At 43.3% G+C, this 16,986-nt stretch overlaps 1 protein-coding gene across 1 annotated transcript in view; it reads left to right on the top strand.

Annotated features, from left to right (window-relative positions):
* The window catches only part of LOC136875653 (centrosomal protein of 104 kDa), a 321,673-nt gene that overhangs the window by 84,383 nt on the left and 220,304 nt on the right, over nt 1-16,986 (top strand). The window contains exons 4-5 of the mRNA XM_067149196.2: nt 6,658-6,919; nt 8,749-8,960. Of these exons, the coding sequence (XP_067005297.2) occupies nt 6,658-6,919; nt 8,749-8,960 (474 nt within the window). The remainder of the gene's footprint in view (nt 1-6,657; nt 6,920-8,748; nt 8,961-16,986) is intronic.

Genomic DNA, 16,986 nt, shown 5'->3' with positions numbered 1-16,986 from the left:
AAGTCATAGGCAAGGAATCGAGTATGAATTGTGAGAAGCAGTTTGGATTTAACACTCCAGTACTAAGCAGTGCACAGAAATACAAAGTCCGTAACTACACTTCATAATGCCAACATTCTACGGCAATAATTTTTCTTGATCTATTATTATAATAATACGTGTTCATTATTCATATCTCTTTTTGCTCAAATGTTCTACCTGTAGAATACGTTCGAGCGCAAATTTCAAAGCTAAAATGCAATACACATCTCATTTCAGAATAAAGAAACAAACAAAAAATGATTCAAAATAGATTTCAACTTTGTCATATACAGGAAGTCACATAGCACCTGCAGTCTTAGTAATAACAAGATGCCCCATTGGTTGTTCGGAATTAAAACGCCGTGGAAACAAAGCAGCTTGGTGTTCAATTGCGTTGCATCTTTCTCATGTCAGTTGGTGTTTTAAGAGGAAGTGAAGTGCTGTATAACTGGGAAACAATACCTTCTCAACCCTAATCGGGAGAAGAATGGAAGAGGTCGAAGAATGAGGATATTAGAAAAGGAAAGGGAACGGCTACGAAAGACGTGACTTAGGCCTCGCAAACCTAATATCGTCGGAATGGCAAGAGAAGAAGAGTTGACCACATTTCAACAGAGATACATCCCATTACATCCCACTTTGAACATTTTTTTTTTTTTTGCTACGGGCTTTACGTCGTACCGACACAGATAGGTCTTATGCCGACGATGGGATAGGAAAGCCCTAGGAGTTGGAAGGAAGGTACAGCCCAAGCATTTGCCTGGTATGAAAATGGGAAACCACGGAAAACCATCTTCAGGGCTGCCGACAGTGGGATTCGAACCCACGATCTCCCGGGTGCAAGATCACAGATGCGCGCCTCTACACGCACGGCCAACTCGCCACTTTGAATAAAAGTACTTTGCGACACAAAGCTCGAGCTTAAATAATACATATGCAGATTCAGCAAGACATTGACAAAATTTAAGAGAAATAAGTAACCAAACAATTGAAAATTTAGACATTCTAAAAATATTCATCCTACAAAGAAGTTTACAATTTCCCGTTTGAATTGACCCATCATTTATTTATTAAGGAACTCGTTCCAGAAACAATTTTTTAAATACTTAGTAAATTACAGTTTACACAATTTTCTTCTTCTTCTTCTTCGTCTTCTTCTTCTCTTTACTCTGGTTATCCTCCAGGGTCGGCTTTTCCTTTGGACTCGGCGAGGGATTCCACCTCTACCGCCTCAAGTGCAGTGTCCTGGAGCTTCAGACTCTGGGTTGGGGATACAACTGGGTAGGATGACCAGTACCTCGCCCAGGCGGCCTCACCTTCTATGCTGAACAGGGGCCTTGCGGGGGTATGGGAAGATTGGAAGGGATAGACAAGGAAGAGGGAAGGAAGCGGCCGCGCCTGGAATTAAGTACCATCCCGGTATTTGCCTGGAGGAGAAGTGGGAAACCACGGAAAACCACTTCCAGGATGGCTGAAGTGGGAATCGAACCCCCTCTACTCAGTTGACCTCCCGAGGCTGAGTGGACCCCGTTCCAGCCCTCGTACCACTTTTCAAATTTCGTGGCAGAGCCAGGAATCGAACCCGGGCCTCCGGGAGTGGCAGCTAATCACACTAACCACTACACCACAGAGGCGGACCTCCATTTTTCACCTGCTTCTAATTTGTTGAATCAGATCATTGGGTACCAATGTCACAAAATTATGGCTATCTAGAGTGAGATGCTTTGAGTATGCAGTATATGAGTATACTGTAGTTTGATAACAGGTTTTGGCACTTGACATTTTTTAACATAATTTTTATCTATATCTCTCAAAGTATAGAACGGAGAATATACAAATTATCACCAAGACTTTAAGACTGAACCAAAATCGTAGCAAATATTTTCTCACTGCCTGGCTGAGGCACTCTTATGAAATATACTTTTTTTACTCGTGTATGTGCTAGTGTTATATAAATGGAATGAAAGATGACAGGAAAAACCGGAGTACCAGGAGAAAAACCTGTTCGACAGAGTGAAAACCTTAAAGGTTATTTTAACAATGTCGGCTAAAACGTATGGCTTAGAGCATGAAAAAGGTACGGTTGGGAACTGGAAACTGTCCGCCGGGCTTTCGTGACTGTCACCAAGTCTGATTTTGGATGAAATAAAATGCATGTTAGATAGTCAATTCAATACAGTTTTATTTACAGTTTGCCGATGATAACTATAGTGAGAGAAGAGTAGCACTGTAGTGGGCAATGGTATCGTCAATAAATAAATAAATAAATAAATAAATAAATAAATAAATAAATAAATAAATAAATACACTGACTGACAGAGCAAATGCAACACCAAGAAGGAGTGGTCAGAACTTTATGCCAATTGCAGGGTAGACTGACGTCACTGAGGTATGCTCATGATGTGAAAAGCGCCGCTGTGCTGCGCACGTAGCGAACGATAAATGGGACACGGCGTTGGCGAATGGCCCACTTCGTACCGTGAGTTCTCAGCCGACAGTCATTGTAGAACGTGTTGTCGTGTGCCACAGGACACGTGTATAGCTAAGAATGCCAGGCCGCCGTCAACGGAGGCATTTCCAGCAGACAGACGACTTTACGAGGGGTATGGTGATCGGGCTGAGAAGGGCAGGTTGGTCGCTTCGTCAAATCGCAGCCGATACCCATAGGGATGTGTCCACGGTGCAGCGCCTGTGGCGAAGATGGTTGGCGCAGGGACATGTGGCACGTGCGAGGGGTCCAGGCGCAGCCCGAGTGACGTCAGCACGCGAGGATCGGCGCATCCGCCGCCAAGCGGTGGCAGCCCCGCACGCCACGTCAACCGCCATTCTTCAGCATGTGCAAGACACCCTGGCTGTTAAAATATCGACCAGAACAATTTCCCGTCGATTGGTTGAAGGAGGCCTGCACTCCCGGCGTCCGCTCAGAAGACTACCATTGACTCCACAGCATAGACGTGCACGCCTGGCATCGTGCCGGGCTAGAGCGACTTGGATGAGGGAATGGCGGAACGTCGTGTTCTCCGATGAGTCACGCTTCTGTTCTGTCAGTGATAGTCACCGCAGACGAGTGTGGCGTCGGCGTGGAGAAAGGTCAAATCCGGCAGTAACTGTGGAGCGCCCTACCGCTAGACAACGCGGCATCATGGTTTGGGGCGCTATTGCGTATGATTCCACGTCACCTCTAGTGCGTATTCAAGGCACGTTAAATGCCCACCGCTACGTGCAGCATGTGCTGCGGCCGGTGGCATTCCCGTACCTTCAGGGGCTGCCCAATGCTCTGTTTCAGCAGGATAATGCCCGCCCACACACTGCTCGCATCTCCCAACAGGCTCTACGAGGTGTACAGATGCTTCCGTGGCCAGCGTACTCTCCGGATCTCTCACCAATCGAACACGTGTGGGATTTCATTGGACGCCGTTTGCAAACTCTGCCCCAGCCTCGTACGGACGACCAACTGTGGCAAATGGTTGACAGAGAATGGAGAACCATCCCTCAGGACACCATCCGCACTCTTATTGACTCTGTACCTCGACGTGTTTCTGCGTGCATCGCCGCTCGCGGTGGTCCTACATCCTACTGAGTCGATGCCGTGCGCATTGTGTAACCTGCATATCGGTTTGAAATAAACATCAATTATTCGTCCGTGCCGTCTCTGTTTTTTCCCCAACTTTCATCCCTTTCGAACCACTCCTTCTTGGTGTTGCATTTGCTCTGTCAGTCAGTGTAAATAAATAAATAAATAAATAAATAAATAAATAAATAAATAAATAAATAAATAAATAAATAAAACTAATTATTGATTTTTTAAGTATATTTGCAACTGTTATGTTACTGATATATTGCGCCTCCATGGCTCAGGCTGCAGTGCGCCGGCCTTTCACCGCTGGGTTCCGCGGTTCAAATCTCGGTCATTTGAGGTGAGGTTTGTGCTCGACAAAGCGGAGGCGGTACAGGTTTTTTCTCCAGGTACTCCTCTTTTCTCTGTCATCCTTCATTCCAGCAGGAATCTCCAGTATCATTTCATTTCATCTGTCAGTCATTAATCATTGCCTGAGAGGAGTGCGACAGGCTTCGGCAGGCTTCCTCGCCGCTAGAGTGGGGCATCATTCATTCCATTTCTGACCCCGTCGAATAATTGGAAACAGGCTGTGGATTTTATTTTTGCGAATTAACTTATCTGCATGGTCACCTAAGGACACGGATGGCTAATTGTATAAAAACAAACCAAACCCCATGGCGCAGCAGCCCTGAATGGCCTTGGCTTACCAAGCGACCGCTGCTCAGCCCGAAGGCCTGCAGATTTCGAGGTGTCGTGTGGTCAGCACGACGAATCCTCTCGGCCGTTATTCTAGACTTCCAAAACCGGGGGTGCCATCTCACCATCAGACAGATCCTCAATTATAATCATGTAGGATGAGTGGACCTCGAACCAGCCCTCAGATCCAGATAAAAATCCCTGTCCTAGCCGGGAATCGATGGCCCAATCAGTACACGCACATAATTATATATATATATATATTAAAAAACAGTCCGACTCGTTGGCTGAATGGTTCTGAGGATCCCGGGTTTGATTCCCGGCCGGGTCGGGGATTTTATTCGCTTCTGATTATTATTTCTGCCTCGGGGACTGGGTGTTTTGTCTGTCCCAGCACACTTCTCTTCATATTCAGACAACACACCATGCTATCAACCACCACAGAAACACGCAATAGAAATTACATCCCTCCATATAGGGTTGGCGTAAGGAAGGGCATCTGGCCGTGAAACAGGGTGAAATCCACATGTGCGATGCAGTTAGCAACTGCGATCCCACTGGTGTGGGAAAAGTGGTAGAAGAAGACGAAGAATTATACTTGGAAAAGATTTACAACATTTCGCTAATGAGTGGATACTTAGGAAAGTCTACTGTCCTCACAGCAAGTCTCCAGCTCATTGGTATTTATCTGAAACGGGCGACCCTTCCATAATCTTGATTGACAGTTGTCACCTTTCACTTCGCTTCGCTCGCACCACCGGTCAATCCACCCAGCAGTACCCTGTAGTTGCGTTCGAACTCTGTTGACTATCACGCAGCACAACGAAGGTACATTTGACTCGACTCCAGACAAGGCCGATGGCACACGCAATAAATTCACGCGATCCTCCACACAATGAACTACTCAACACATATCACTCGGCAAAACATCACAACTGAACGACAACTCTCCACTCCGACACTACTATACAACAACAACAACAACAACAACAACAACAAATGCTCCAAAACCCCACCTCGGCGACACTCTCTCAACGCTCACAGCTCTGCTCCAACAACACTACTACTTATTCCGCGACAAGCCTGCTTTTATATATTCGGGGACGAAGGTCCACGATCTTCGCGATGCGGCCAGAGTACGAACATTCCAGTTTTGCTCTCCAGAAAGTGCACGGAGACACCAGACGAAAAGCACAATGCAGTGGGACGCCGTCAAATGCTCTCATGCTAGCCGGGAGCTCCCCGGCGCGACCCATTCACTCCTCCAGGAAATACAGAATTAAGACATTTTCACATTTTCGAATCCTCATAACTTTGTCCCCTAGAGCAACCACTGTGACATTAGCAGCTCAGAGAGAGCATTCTAATGGCATCCTTCATGAGGGATCGGAAAGGGTATTTATATGGTTAGATCACCTGTTTGAAATAATATACCAGTACATATTTTTTACAATTGGTTTTACGTCCTACCGACACACACAGGTCTTTTGGCGACGATGGGATAGGAAAGGGTTGTGGGTGGAAAGGAAGCGACCGTATAAATAAAGTACAGCCCCGCACTTGCCTGGTGTGAAAATGGAAAACCATGGAAAACCATTTCAGGTCTGCCAACAATGGGGTTCGAACCCACTATCTCCTGAGATAAATTGTTACACATTTTCAATGTTCACAGTAATTTACTAAAAAACTGTGATTGTCCTTCTTATGTAAACTTAATATTTGTTAGCCTACTTGCGATGAAATCCGATGACACGTTTATTCGTTATGGCTCTCCTAAGTGTACGGAGTGCGCGTAATCGAGTGCTCAAAGCACGAGGCTCCCGCGCGGAGAGGTTGCATTACTGCGTTAAATTTATCTTTGTGACGTTTAAATTACTTAGCGATATCGGAATATCGATTACGTATAGTTTGCCAGAAAGAGTCTGTGAGAAACAGGCTGACTTTGGTAACGACAACTTTCCGTGGATGAAGCCTTACAGAATAAGACGTTGACATGTCAAAATATGTGTCCTCTCGAATATTAATGAAACTAAAATAAAATCATATATCATATTCAAATTACAGCGGTCGTCCCATTCTGGTTCAGTAAACTTGCAAAATATACCAGAAAAAGAGATTAAATATTTCAAAAATGCCCAAAAAAGATTTTACAGATATAGCAACTTATGTTTGGAAATTGTACCATTTGTAAGGCAAGGTATTCCAACTCCCGTTAAGGCACTTTGGACATTCTTACAAAACAGTTCACAATATATTTCTTTGGACATTCTTACAAAACAGTTCACAGTATATAGTACAGCAGGTTTAAATGTTAAGTCTACACTTATATGCGATCATTTCTAACAATACGGTTGTTATCTTTGCTCCAATTTGCTATTTAGGTCGGTCTGATCGCCATCAACGTGCTGGGACAGACCGTTGAGGCTCCCGCGGCTGCTGCAGAACCTGACCAGAGACATGAGGAGCAGAACAACAATGGTAGACCAGCCACCACCAGCAATGGCAACAATAATGCATTACTCCTGGTGAACAACCCTCAGTACACCAGCCCGTATGACGACCTGGCCTTCGAGATGTACGTGGACCAGGAGGTGGCGAGGATAATCCGTACCATGGAAGTGAAGAAGCAGCAGGCAGTCATAGGTAATTATTATAATACCCTAATAATTAGATTTGCAGAAGAACAAATTGTTAAGGTCTGTTCTCTAATGACTCTAACTAGTGGCTTCTGTAGCAAATAATAATAATAATAATAATAATAATAATAATAATAATAATAATAATAATAATGTCCGCCTCTGTGGTGTAGTGGTTAGCGTGATTAGCTGTCACCCCCGGAGGCCCGGGTTCGATTCCCAGCTCTGCCACGAAATTTGAAAAGTGGTACGAGGGCTGGAACGGGGTCCACTCAGCCTCGGAAGGTCAACTGAGTAGAGGTGGGTTCGATTCCCACCTCAGCCATCCTGGAAGTGGTTTTCCGTGCTTTCCCACTTCTCCTCCAGGCGAATGACGGGATGGTACCTAACTTAACGCCACGGCCGCTTCCTTCCCTCTTCCTTGCCTATCCCTTCCAATCTTACCATTCCTCCACAAGGCCCCTGTTCAGCATAGCAGGTGAGGCCGCCTGGGCGAGGTACTGGTCATACTCCCCAGTTGTATCCCCCGACCAAGAGTCTGAAGCTCCAGGACACTGCCCTTGAGGCGGTAGAGGTGGGATCCCTCGCTAAGTCCGAGGAAAAAACCGAACCTGGAGGGTAAACTAATAATAATAATAATAATAATAATAATAATAATAATAATAATAATAATAATAATAATAATAATAGACTAATAATAACACCCTGCTTGCGTGGATCACTGGTAGAATGTCCGACTCACGATCCCAAGTTCGTGGGTTCCAATTCAGCTGAAGTAGACAGTCAAGTAGACGGTCAAAAATCTTGGCACTCCATGTCATTGTTGTTAGCATGTTAAAGATCTCTGCTGGCGCTCTTAGTGTCACTAGACAAAATGAAATTAACTCAGCCATAGTATCCGATCCAGTAGATTTTCGCTTTCATCTCTAGATAGCAGCACAATTGGAATGTCGAAACTGGTAGGCAAGTTGGTTAGATTGCATCGCTTCAGAAGACCTGCACCATGGTAGCTGAGGTCAATTTACAATTTGCTTTACCTCGCTCCGACACAGAACGGTCTTAAGGCGACGATGGGATGGGAAAGGGCTAGGAGTGGGAATAAACCATTTTCAGGACTGCCGACAGTGGGATTCGAATCTACTATCTCCCGAATGCAAGCTGATAGCTGCCCCAAACCTCACAGCCACTTGCTCGTTTATTATTATTATTATCATTGTTGATGTTCCAAGCTACCTAGGCGAACCTGCAGTCGGTCTTTGCGATCTAGTTATTCGCTGAAATTCTCTCGACTCTATTTCTCTCAGATGAGTCTCTGTAGGGTCAGCTGCATCTATGGAGACGTTCCGTAGTAAACATGATACTATACTGATTTGCATATTAAATTTTATATAGCGAAGGTAATTCTTAAGTTCGTAATAACAAGCTTCAACCTACGGCTCGTAGTAACGTCACATTAACATCTTAGCAATACGCTAACATGGTATTGCTTGAACCAGTTGTCACACGGTGCCTAGTGGCACACTTTGGAACTACTTGAAACTTATGAAGGAAAATCTGCAGTCCTATAAAAAACTGCTGTTTTTTTCCAAGGACTTTAAGATTATACGCCTTAAAACGAGGGGTCGCTCATTGAAATATTGAAATCTGTTCAATCGTACTCTCACGATTTCCTTTCCTGGAAAATGGCCTATTAATGTTATAATGTATTAATTATTTCATTTATTATTTATATATTTATTTACTTAATTATTTAACTAAATTGAAACAATCTTTGTTTACGATCGAGAAGCTAAACCAACGGTAGTGTGTTCATCACATGGGATGATTCTGTTGCAGACGAGAGGTTCGAGTACGCACGCAAACTGAAGCTGGCCATGGAGGATCTGCGTAACGCGGGAGAGCGACTCAGTAAATACGAGCTGGAGAAGAGGCAGGCCATCCACCTAGAGGATTACGACAGGGCCAAGCTGAAGAAGGCGCAGATGGACGAGTACCGCACCACCATCTATCGCTTCCTCGAAGTGGACGACCTGCTCGAAGTCAATGGGGTGAGCATTCATTTACAGTACTATCATCTGTCACAGAGGTAACAAACGTGTTCATATCGCATGGAGGCATCCGGCAGTAACAGGAACTCATAGGGCACATTGATAGTAGTAACAGGGCATATATTTGGTGGTGGTAGTGGTAGTAGTGATGATGGATTGATGGCGCTTCAAGGGGAAATACAACTTGATAATCTTGTTATACATCTAATAAAATAGCTGATAAAGATCTTAAAAATCGAATACTATTTGGGTTTGAAGGGAACCTTAGATGGTCAAGAGAGTGCAGATAGGAAAGGAAGTAAGCTTCTAGTTTCATATGATTGTTGTTTTAAGGGGGAAAACAACGTAATTATCAGCCCAGCTTAACAAACTAAAGACTATATAAATGAACGTACGTATTTAGTAAATTAATTTTGAAAATGTAGACAAAAATATACATTTTATTTTAAAAGAAAAGTGAAATGCACAATAACACATCAAAACGAACACTTGAAACTTGTTTGTACTGTACTTGGTGAATCCACTATCACACATAAACAATATGACGAGATCAGCAGTAGGCTCATCATTGGCTAGTATGAGTTGGAGTGTTTCCGTCTGGCCGAAATTCTGTCTTAGGACGGAGAGATCGACGAACTCAATAAGGAAGAGTGTCACGGTGAACCTGCATAAAACTGCGACCACTCTCCATGAAGACCAGGAACAGGACCACCATGCCGCAGTTATCTCGTTCTCAGGTGGTGGGAGTTCGGATAGCTAGTCATTTCTTGTTCCAGGATGCCGAGAAGGTTCGGTGTAGCAGGGAGCAAATATTTCTAGCAGGTATTTTCATACGTCTTGGTGGTTGCAGTACCGCTTATCTGTTAGTTCATTTGCCGCAACCCTCATATGGTTAGGAAGCCATAGATTCAGGTGTCAGCACCACACAACCTAGCCAAAAGCTCATGGATCCGCTCCACTAGCGGGTATTGTGGGAAGCATGCGTAAACAAGAACTTAAGGAGTCTGTACGCATGAGAAAGTGGCGTCGCTCGTGGCTCAGCGCAAATTGCAAAGCTTCTACGTTGGCGGAAAGCTCCACGGTATACTATACGCTACAGGTACTAGGTAGAAATCTTGGAGCTGATATAATTGAAAATGAAAGAGTATCTAACATTCTCTGCAACCTTAGATCCATCCTCGAAGACAAGTCACATCCTCCGAAGAACAAAACCATGTGTGTTCTCCTTACGTAGGACCACAGAGTAGATGTAGGCATATATCTAACCGTGGAACTGGCACGAAAGTATCTCGCTAGGGGTACGAACAAGACAATCACCTTTAACCACATTCAACTAACGACGCAGTGGGAAGCATGCGTAAACAAGAACTTAAGGAGTCTGTACGCATGAGAAAGTGGCGTCGCTCGTGGCTCAGCGCAAATTGCAAAGCTTCTACGTTGGCGGAAAGCTCCACGGTATACTATACGCTACAGGTACTAGGTAGAAATCTTGGAGCTGATATAATTGAAAATGAAAGAGTATCTAACATTCTCTGCAACCTTAGAGCCATCCTCAAAGACAAGTCACATCCTCCGAAGAACAAAACCATGTGTGTTCTCCTTACGTAGGACCACAGAGTAGATGTAGGCGTATATCTAACCGTGGAACTGGCACGAAAGTATCTCGCTAGGGGTACGAACAAGACAATCACCTTTAACCACATTCAACTAACGACGCAAGCTATCAATATCATTCTCAACCAATCGTTTGGCTCTCAACCGGTTTTTGTGCCTCCGGTGGCGGTGATTATTGATTTAGAGGAAGTAGGCTTACAACTGGGCGACCATCCTCTTTTAACACAAATAAGAGAAAAAAGGAAGAGGTCTAATTCTTCGAAGCACGAAGTTATCGGCATGGAAATTAAAGAATTCCTAGGTCTCGCAAACCTAATACGTCGGGGTCGGACCAGAGTTGACCAAGGGAAGTCGAATAGAGAAGGTGAAGGTAAGAATCCTGATACAAGTGAAACAATGCCAGACTCAGCCACGGGCACTGTGGTTGCCAACCCACGCTCCCAAGTTAAGAGTTCCTGGCTCCCTTTTATTTCCCTCTTACGGCAGGCAGGGGATAGTGGTGGTGATTATTTTTGTAAGAGGAAGTACAACTGGGCAGCCATCGTCTATTAACGCTAATCAGAGGGAAAATTGGAATGGTAGTGGTGGTGATTATTGTTTTAAGAGGAAGGACAACAAGGCAACCATCCTCTATTAACACTAATCAGAGGGAAATTGGAATGGTAGTGGTGGTGATTATTGTTTTAAGAGGAAGTACAACAAGGCAACCATCCTCTATATAACATTAATCAGAGAGAAAACACGGAAGGGATCTGACACTTCGAAAAATTAAGCTATCGGCCAAAGATAGACAAGGGCCACAAAGGGCGTGAAAATGAAAGACTACCTAGCCCTCGCAACCTAATAGCGTCTGGGTCGGTAAAGAACAAGAGTTGACCAAGCAAGGTCGGATAGTATAGATGAAAGTGAGGAGTCTGGCACAAGTAAGTGGAAGCAATGCCAGGACTCAGCTAAGAGCCTCATGCTCGCCAACCCAAGCTCCCAAGTTAAGAGTCCCTGGAGCCCTATTTAGTCGCATCTTACAACAACGAGGGGATACTATGGGTGTTATTCCACAGCTCCAACCCATGGGGGAATATCCACATATACTATCAGAAGGATTGCATCCCATCACGTAATGTTTCGATCTACAGAATAAGTACATACCTATCAGTTGTCTATGCCCTACCGTATCTTAGCATTTCATATGAAGAACACCGAAACATTCCATTTTACTGGATTTAGAAGACCTCTAGCACAATTCTATTTCTACCAGTAATTCCTCACATGTACCGTATATCAGCTCTTCTCAACAACCATTGGGTTACTCAACGACCTTCAATACCTTCAAGCCTGCATAATACCGTCGTGCAATAATTCAAATGCAAATTATTCCTAGAAGATTTTATTCTTTCTAAATTATATCATAAATCAGTAAGACGAAACTAATTTCCGCCCAAAATTTAAATATGATTTATTTCCAGAAGATCCCATTATCTCCTTCAAATTGCTTCAGTAATCATCACGTTCTGCCTAAGCTGACGTTATAATTACACGCATTCCTGAAAAGAGGAATTTAAAAAATACAATTCAACCTTACTATGAAGAATAACGGACTTATCAGTCTCATGTCTTCACCCTGTGGTTGGATGTAGATTCTACTTATCTCATGTTAGCGAAAGATCATCTCGGCGGCCTTCCCACGTCGATTTAGCAGATCATTGTGGTCTCCACCAATGCTTTAGGTTTCAAATTGTCACATTCCAATAACGTTCTTGAGACAATGAAACTTTGAGAAATACATTAAAATCACGTAATACACTTATGAGATTAAACACAATATCGTCTTGCTAGCGATACATTCCTTGTATTTACGTTGGCGTACAACACGAATTTTCACTAATCACAGTATAATATAATGTCTATTACAGTTCACTTATTCCTCAGTACTTGCACACATAACTAGTATACATATCTAAATGTTACCATCTCGTGGCATGGTGAACACGTTGTCAATAACATCAGTAAACGTAAAAGCGGTCTAACACAAAAGACAGACGATCCCCAAAAAGATAGCCGGGCAGCATAATAATAATAATAATAATAATAATAATAATAATAATAATAATAATAATAATAATACACGTCTGAGGGTATGCTTGTGTGATATCTACAGTCCTCTCACGACGTCACCGAGGCCTTTATTTTCTCAGACGGTGGTTCGTGCGATAAATAATGACAATAGCCTAATCGTTTCCATAAGTTATTCCTTAATTTTAAATGCTTGCTGACTACTGCAGTTCTTGAGAAAATATTTTACAAGAATCTCGGTCAAAGTTGACGTCATTTGGTTGTCCCATAATGCACGATCTAGTATAATATCATTTCATAACTAACCATAAGCGCTCATTAAATTCCTTCTGATAATCTTCCTCTCTGATGATTCGTCGTATAAAGTGTTAGTTTCATTTGTACATAACATGTAACTCTATTAAAGATTCTAAAGAATGATGTACGAAAATGACTGGATTGTCGCCAAAGAAATCTCTCATAACATTACCAGCTTCTTTTCTCGACATTTGATTTACCTGATAACGCATTTGTTATCTGTCGGCAATTTCCTTGGACCTGATCTAATAAACATGAAATGGCTCAATATACCAGATGGCCCTCCAGCCCCGTACTTTCTACGTGTACGAGGTCCGCATGCACTAATGATGAATGGGATGCCTAATCGCTGGTTTACAAAGGAGCGCTACACCGTGCTACAGTGAGTTTCTCTCATCGGTTGACCGGAAGGCGCGCCCAGCTTATCCGCCTCCCGTTGACTCTCACTCCCCGCTCCGCGGCATAGAATAGTAACGAGGACAGCGCTTCGCTCACTTTATCCGTGCACGACATGAAATAACAATTAAAATTAAGAAAAAATAAGCTCGTACCTATGACAGGAGATGTTGGAAATGTTCTCCTCCTGCATCCACAGATTTCTGGCATCGTCTTAGGAAATTCCGATTCACACGCGTAAGTTCATCTTCCGTAATTGAGGCTATTTCTTTTATGGTTTCAATGTTAGCACTTTCGTAGCCTGCCATGCTGAGCTCTTCGAAACCCCGGCTTCTTGTACAAGTCATCTTAGGGATTTTGTAGGGGCATGTTCTAATCTTTCTGCCTTTTCATTAATTCTTCCTCGTTACGTACACGTTTTTTAACACTTCGCTTCTTATCGAGTAAAGAACTAGTTGCTTTCAATTTGTTTACAAGTTTTCGCACGGGGACTCTATGTGGAGGGCGTTCACCTGGAAATTGTGTTACAAATCTCCTAACGACTTCCCTGCAAGACTCTGTTTTCACACAAGTATCGTACACAAATACCCTTTCCTCTACCGTGTACACATGTGGAGGTATTATGAGAATTAATACCCCGAAATAACACTTCACAACTCGAGAACACATGGAGAGAAAGATCAACAATTAATACTTTTTTTTCTTGTTTGCTAGTGGCTGCACGCCGCACCGACACAGATAGGTCTTATGGCGACGATGGGAAAAGAAAGGCCTAGGAGTTGGAATGAACCGGCCGTGGCCTTAATTAAGGTGCCTTGTGTGAAAATGGGAAACCACTGAAAATCATCTTCAGAGCTGCCGACAGTGGGATTCGAACCCACTATCTCCCGGATGCAAGCTCACAGCCGCAAGCCCCTAATCGCACGGCCATCTCGTCCGGTAATACGCATTCTAAGCACGGATCTGAACTGCGAAGTGCGGGCATTCCCGTAATATCGCTGCTCTTTGTGACGGGAAGTGATGAGTCAACGTGAGGCAGATAAGCTGGGCGCACCTGCCGATGAGAGAAACTCATTGTATATTTCGGTTGTGAAACAAATAGCAGTCATTTGACTACACACGTTCTGGAACAGGGTGCGTTTGGAAATTCGCCAAAGACGCAGAAAATAAAGTTCAACAAATCATTGATTTATACACGTACAGACATTTCACTCTACGAAAGAGTTGCTTGTATGTGCCTTGAACGATCCATTAGCTCTTAACTGAAACACTGTTCGATAGATAAATAAATAAATAAATAAATAAATAAATAAATAAATAAATAAATAACTTATATACAGTATGTGGCTCTGTTATTCGTACAGGCTTCAATTTCTTATGAAATCTCGTATATTCACATTAACGATTGAAACATTGAAATAAAACGTACTTTACGGCTAAAAACATGGTTTGTCAATGTTGATTCATTAGCAGAAACCATACTTATTTCCATACAGGCAAGAATATTTGATATGAATGTGCCGGCATCGACAAATGCGTGTACCAGTTGTATTCGTACACATGGACAGGATGATGCCCACTGTTTGTTTGCGATGCACGGAAAAGTCTCAGTGATGGCATACGACTGGTCAAGTGCGTTACTTTCCTTCCTAGTGTATCTGTGGTGGACATGGGTAGGAGTGCAGAGTTAAGTACAGAGCTTAAGAACACTATACTTAAACTGGCACTTAAAGGATTTTCATTACGAAAGATTGGACAGCCGGTTAATAGAACACATTCTAGGGTGCAATATGTGGTTGGTAAACTTAAATACAAAGGCACGCCAAGGAAACCGAGGAGAAAGTGTTTAACTGAAAGGGAAGAACGGTTTGCTGTTCGGCTGATGAAGTCAGATTCCAAATTAAGTGCACCATTATTGAGACAACTCACGGAGGAACGAACTGGAAAGAAGATCAGCAACTCCACCATCCATCGGACCCTGTATCGGCATGGGTACTATGGAAGAATCCCTCGGAAAAGGCCATATGTAAGTAGGAAAAAACAGAAGGCTTAGACTGACATTCGCTAAGGAGCATCTAAGTAAGGATAGCGAATTCTGGAATGATATTATCTGGTCTGATGAGACAAAAATAAACCTATTTGGGTCAGATGGCATCCACAGAATATGGATAAAAATTAGTACGGACAATGATGTGGCGAATACACTCCCAACTGTAAAATACGGTGTTGGGTCTGTAATGCTTTGGGGCTGTATGTCGGCCAGAGGTGTGGGTAACATACATTTCATTGACGGAATAATGAACAAGGAGGGCTATAATGCAATCCTGAGGGAAAACGTGAAGCAGAGTGCCGAAAAATGGGGATGCCACCTGTTTATATGTTCCAGCATGATAATGACCCAAAACACACTGCTGATATTAATAAGACAAGGTTGATCTGGAACATTCCTAAGCAGCTTAGAACACCTCCCCAGTCCCCGGTTTTAGATCCCATCGAACATATTTAAGCTACATTGAAGAGGAATCTCCGTAGGCAACGTGTGCGTACGAAGGAGGTACTTAAAAGTGTGATTCTTCAAGAATGGCAGAAAATCAGCCCGGACATGTGCAAGAAATTAGTGTATTCTATGCGGCGATGATGTCAGGCAGTTATAAATGCTAGGGAACATTCCACTAGATACTAACATGTTCCAGAAACCATGTATTTTTTGTTTATTTCAAGTGTTCAGTTTGTTTGTACGAATAGGAAAGGTACAAGATTATGGGCGCGCTTTTCTTTATTAGAAACTGTATGTTTTGTTAACATGATTGCAAATAGATACAGTAGATATATGTTTTCTGAAGGCTTTGTTGAATACATGTTCAGTGAATAAAATCCTTTTCAGTTCATTATTTTCTGGCAGTGCGTTGAAGTACTAAAGGAAACGGCCCGTACGAATAGAATAGGTACATACTGTATACTGTATATAGAAGGCATGCAGCTATTTGGATACTCCTGCGTATACGGTCTGCGAACTTCGGCTGCATTTCGACTAGATTCAGAATATGTCTAAGTATTCGTCGTTGCTGAATACACCAGTTACTGTCGATACGTTGACAGCAACTATAGTTCTGCTCTACCAAATACCAGCCTACTGCTTATTAACGCAAGGGGGCGCATTAGACGGGTAGCGCTGAGGTATACGCAGCGAGTGGCTGTCCGGTTTCTCTCTTCGTATTCTGATGTAACCCGCCTGAGACAATAATACCCCTGTGTAAAACAGTTATTAGACACCCCATTCGTCATTAGTGCATGCGGGACACTTATAAGTAGAAACTACGGCGCTGGCGGGCCACCTGGTGTACAGGGTGTTCCCAATCATGTGGACAGTAATCTGGGGGTGAATAATACGCCTCAAAATAACACAAAACATCCCTATGAATCCCTACGATCGATCGATCGTTTAGGAGTTACATACTTTCCATCTTTGTAAGGGAAGTATTGAATAACCTTACCTGGCACATCCCATGTCGAGTAGCTGTCACCATATTGGTGTACCAGGAGGGATACTGCATTCTGATAGAAGTGCTCAAATGTCCACGATACGACTGAGTGTACGCCTGAACACATCGGCTCCTTGATTATCGATGGCAACTTTGTTCCACAAGTT

This window comes from Anabrus simplex, chromosome 6 (assembly GCF_040414725.1).
Source record: "Anabrus simplex isolate iqAnaSimp1 chromosome 6, ASM4041472v1, whole genome shotgun sequence".
Taxonomy (NCBI): Eukaryota; Metazoa; Arthropoda; class Insecta; order Orthoptera; family Tettigoniidae; genus Anabrus; species Anabrus simplex.
The sequence above is the reverse complement of the archived record's forward strand: the minus strand, read 5'-3'. Positions and strand labels throughout refer to the sequence as shown.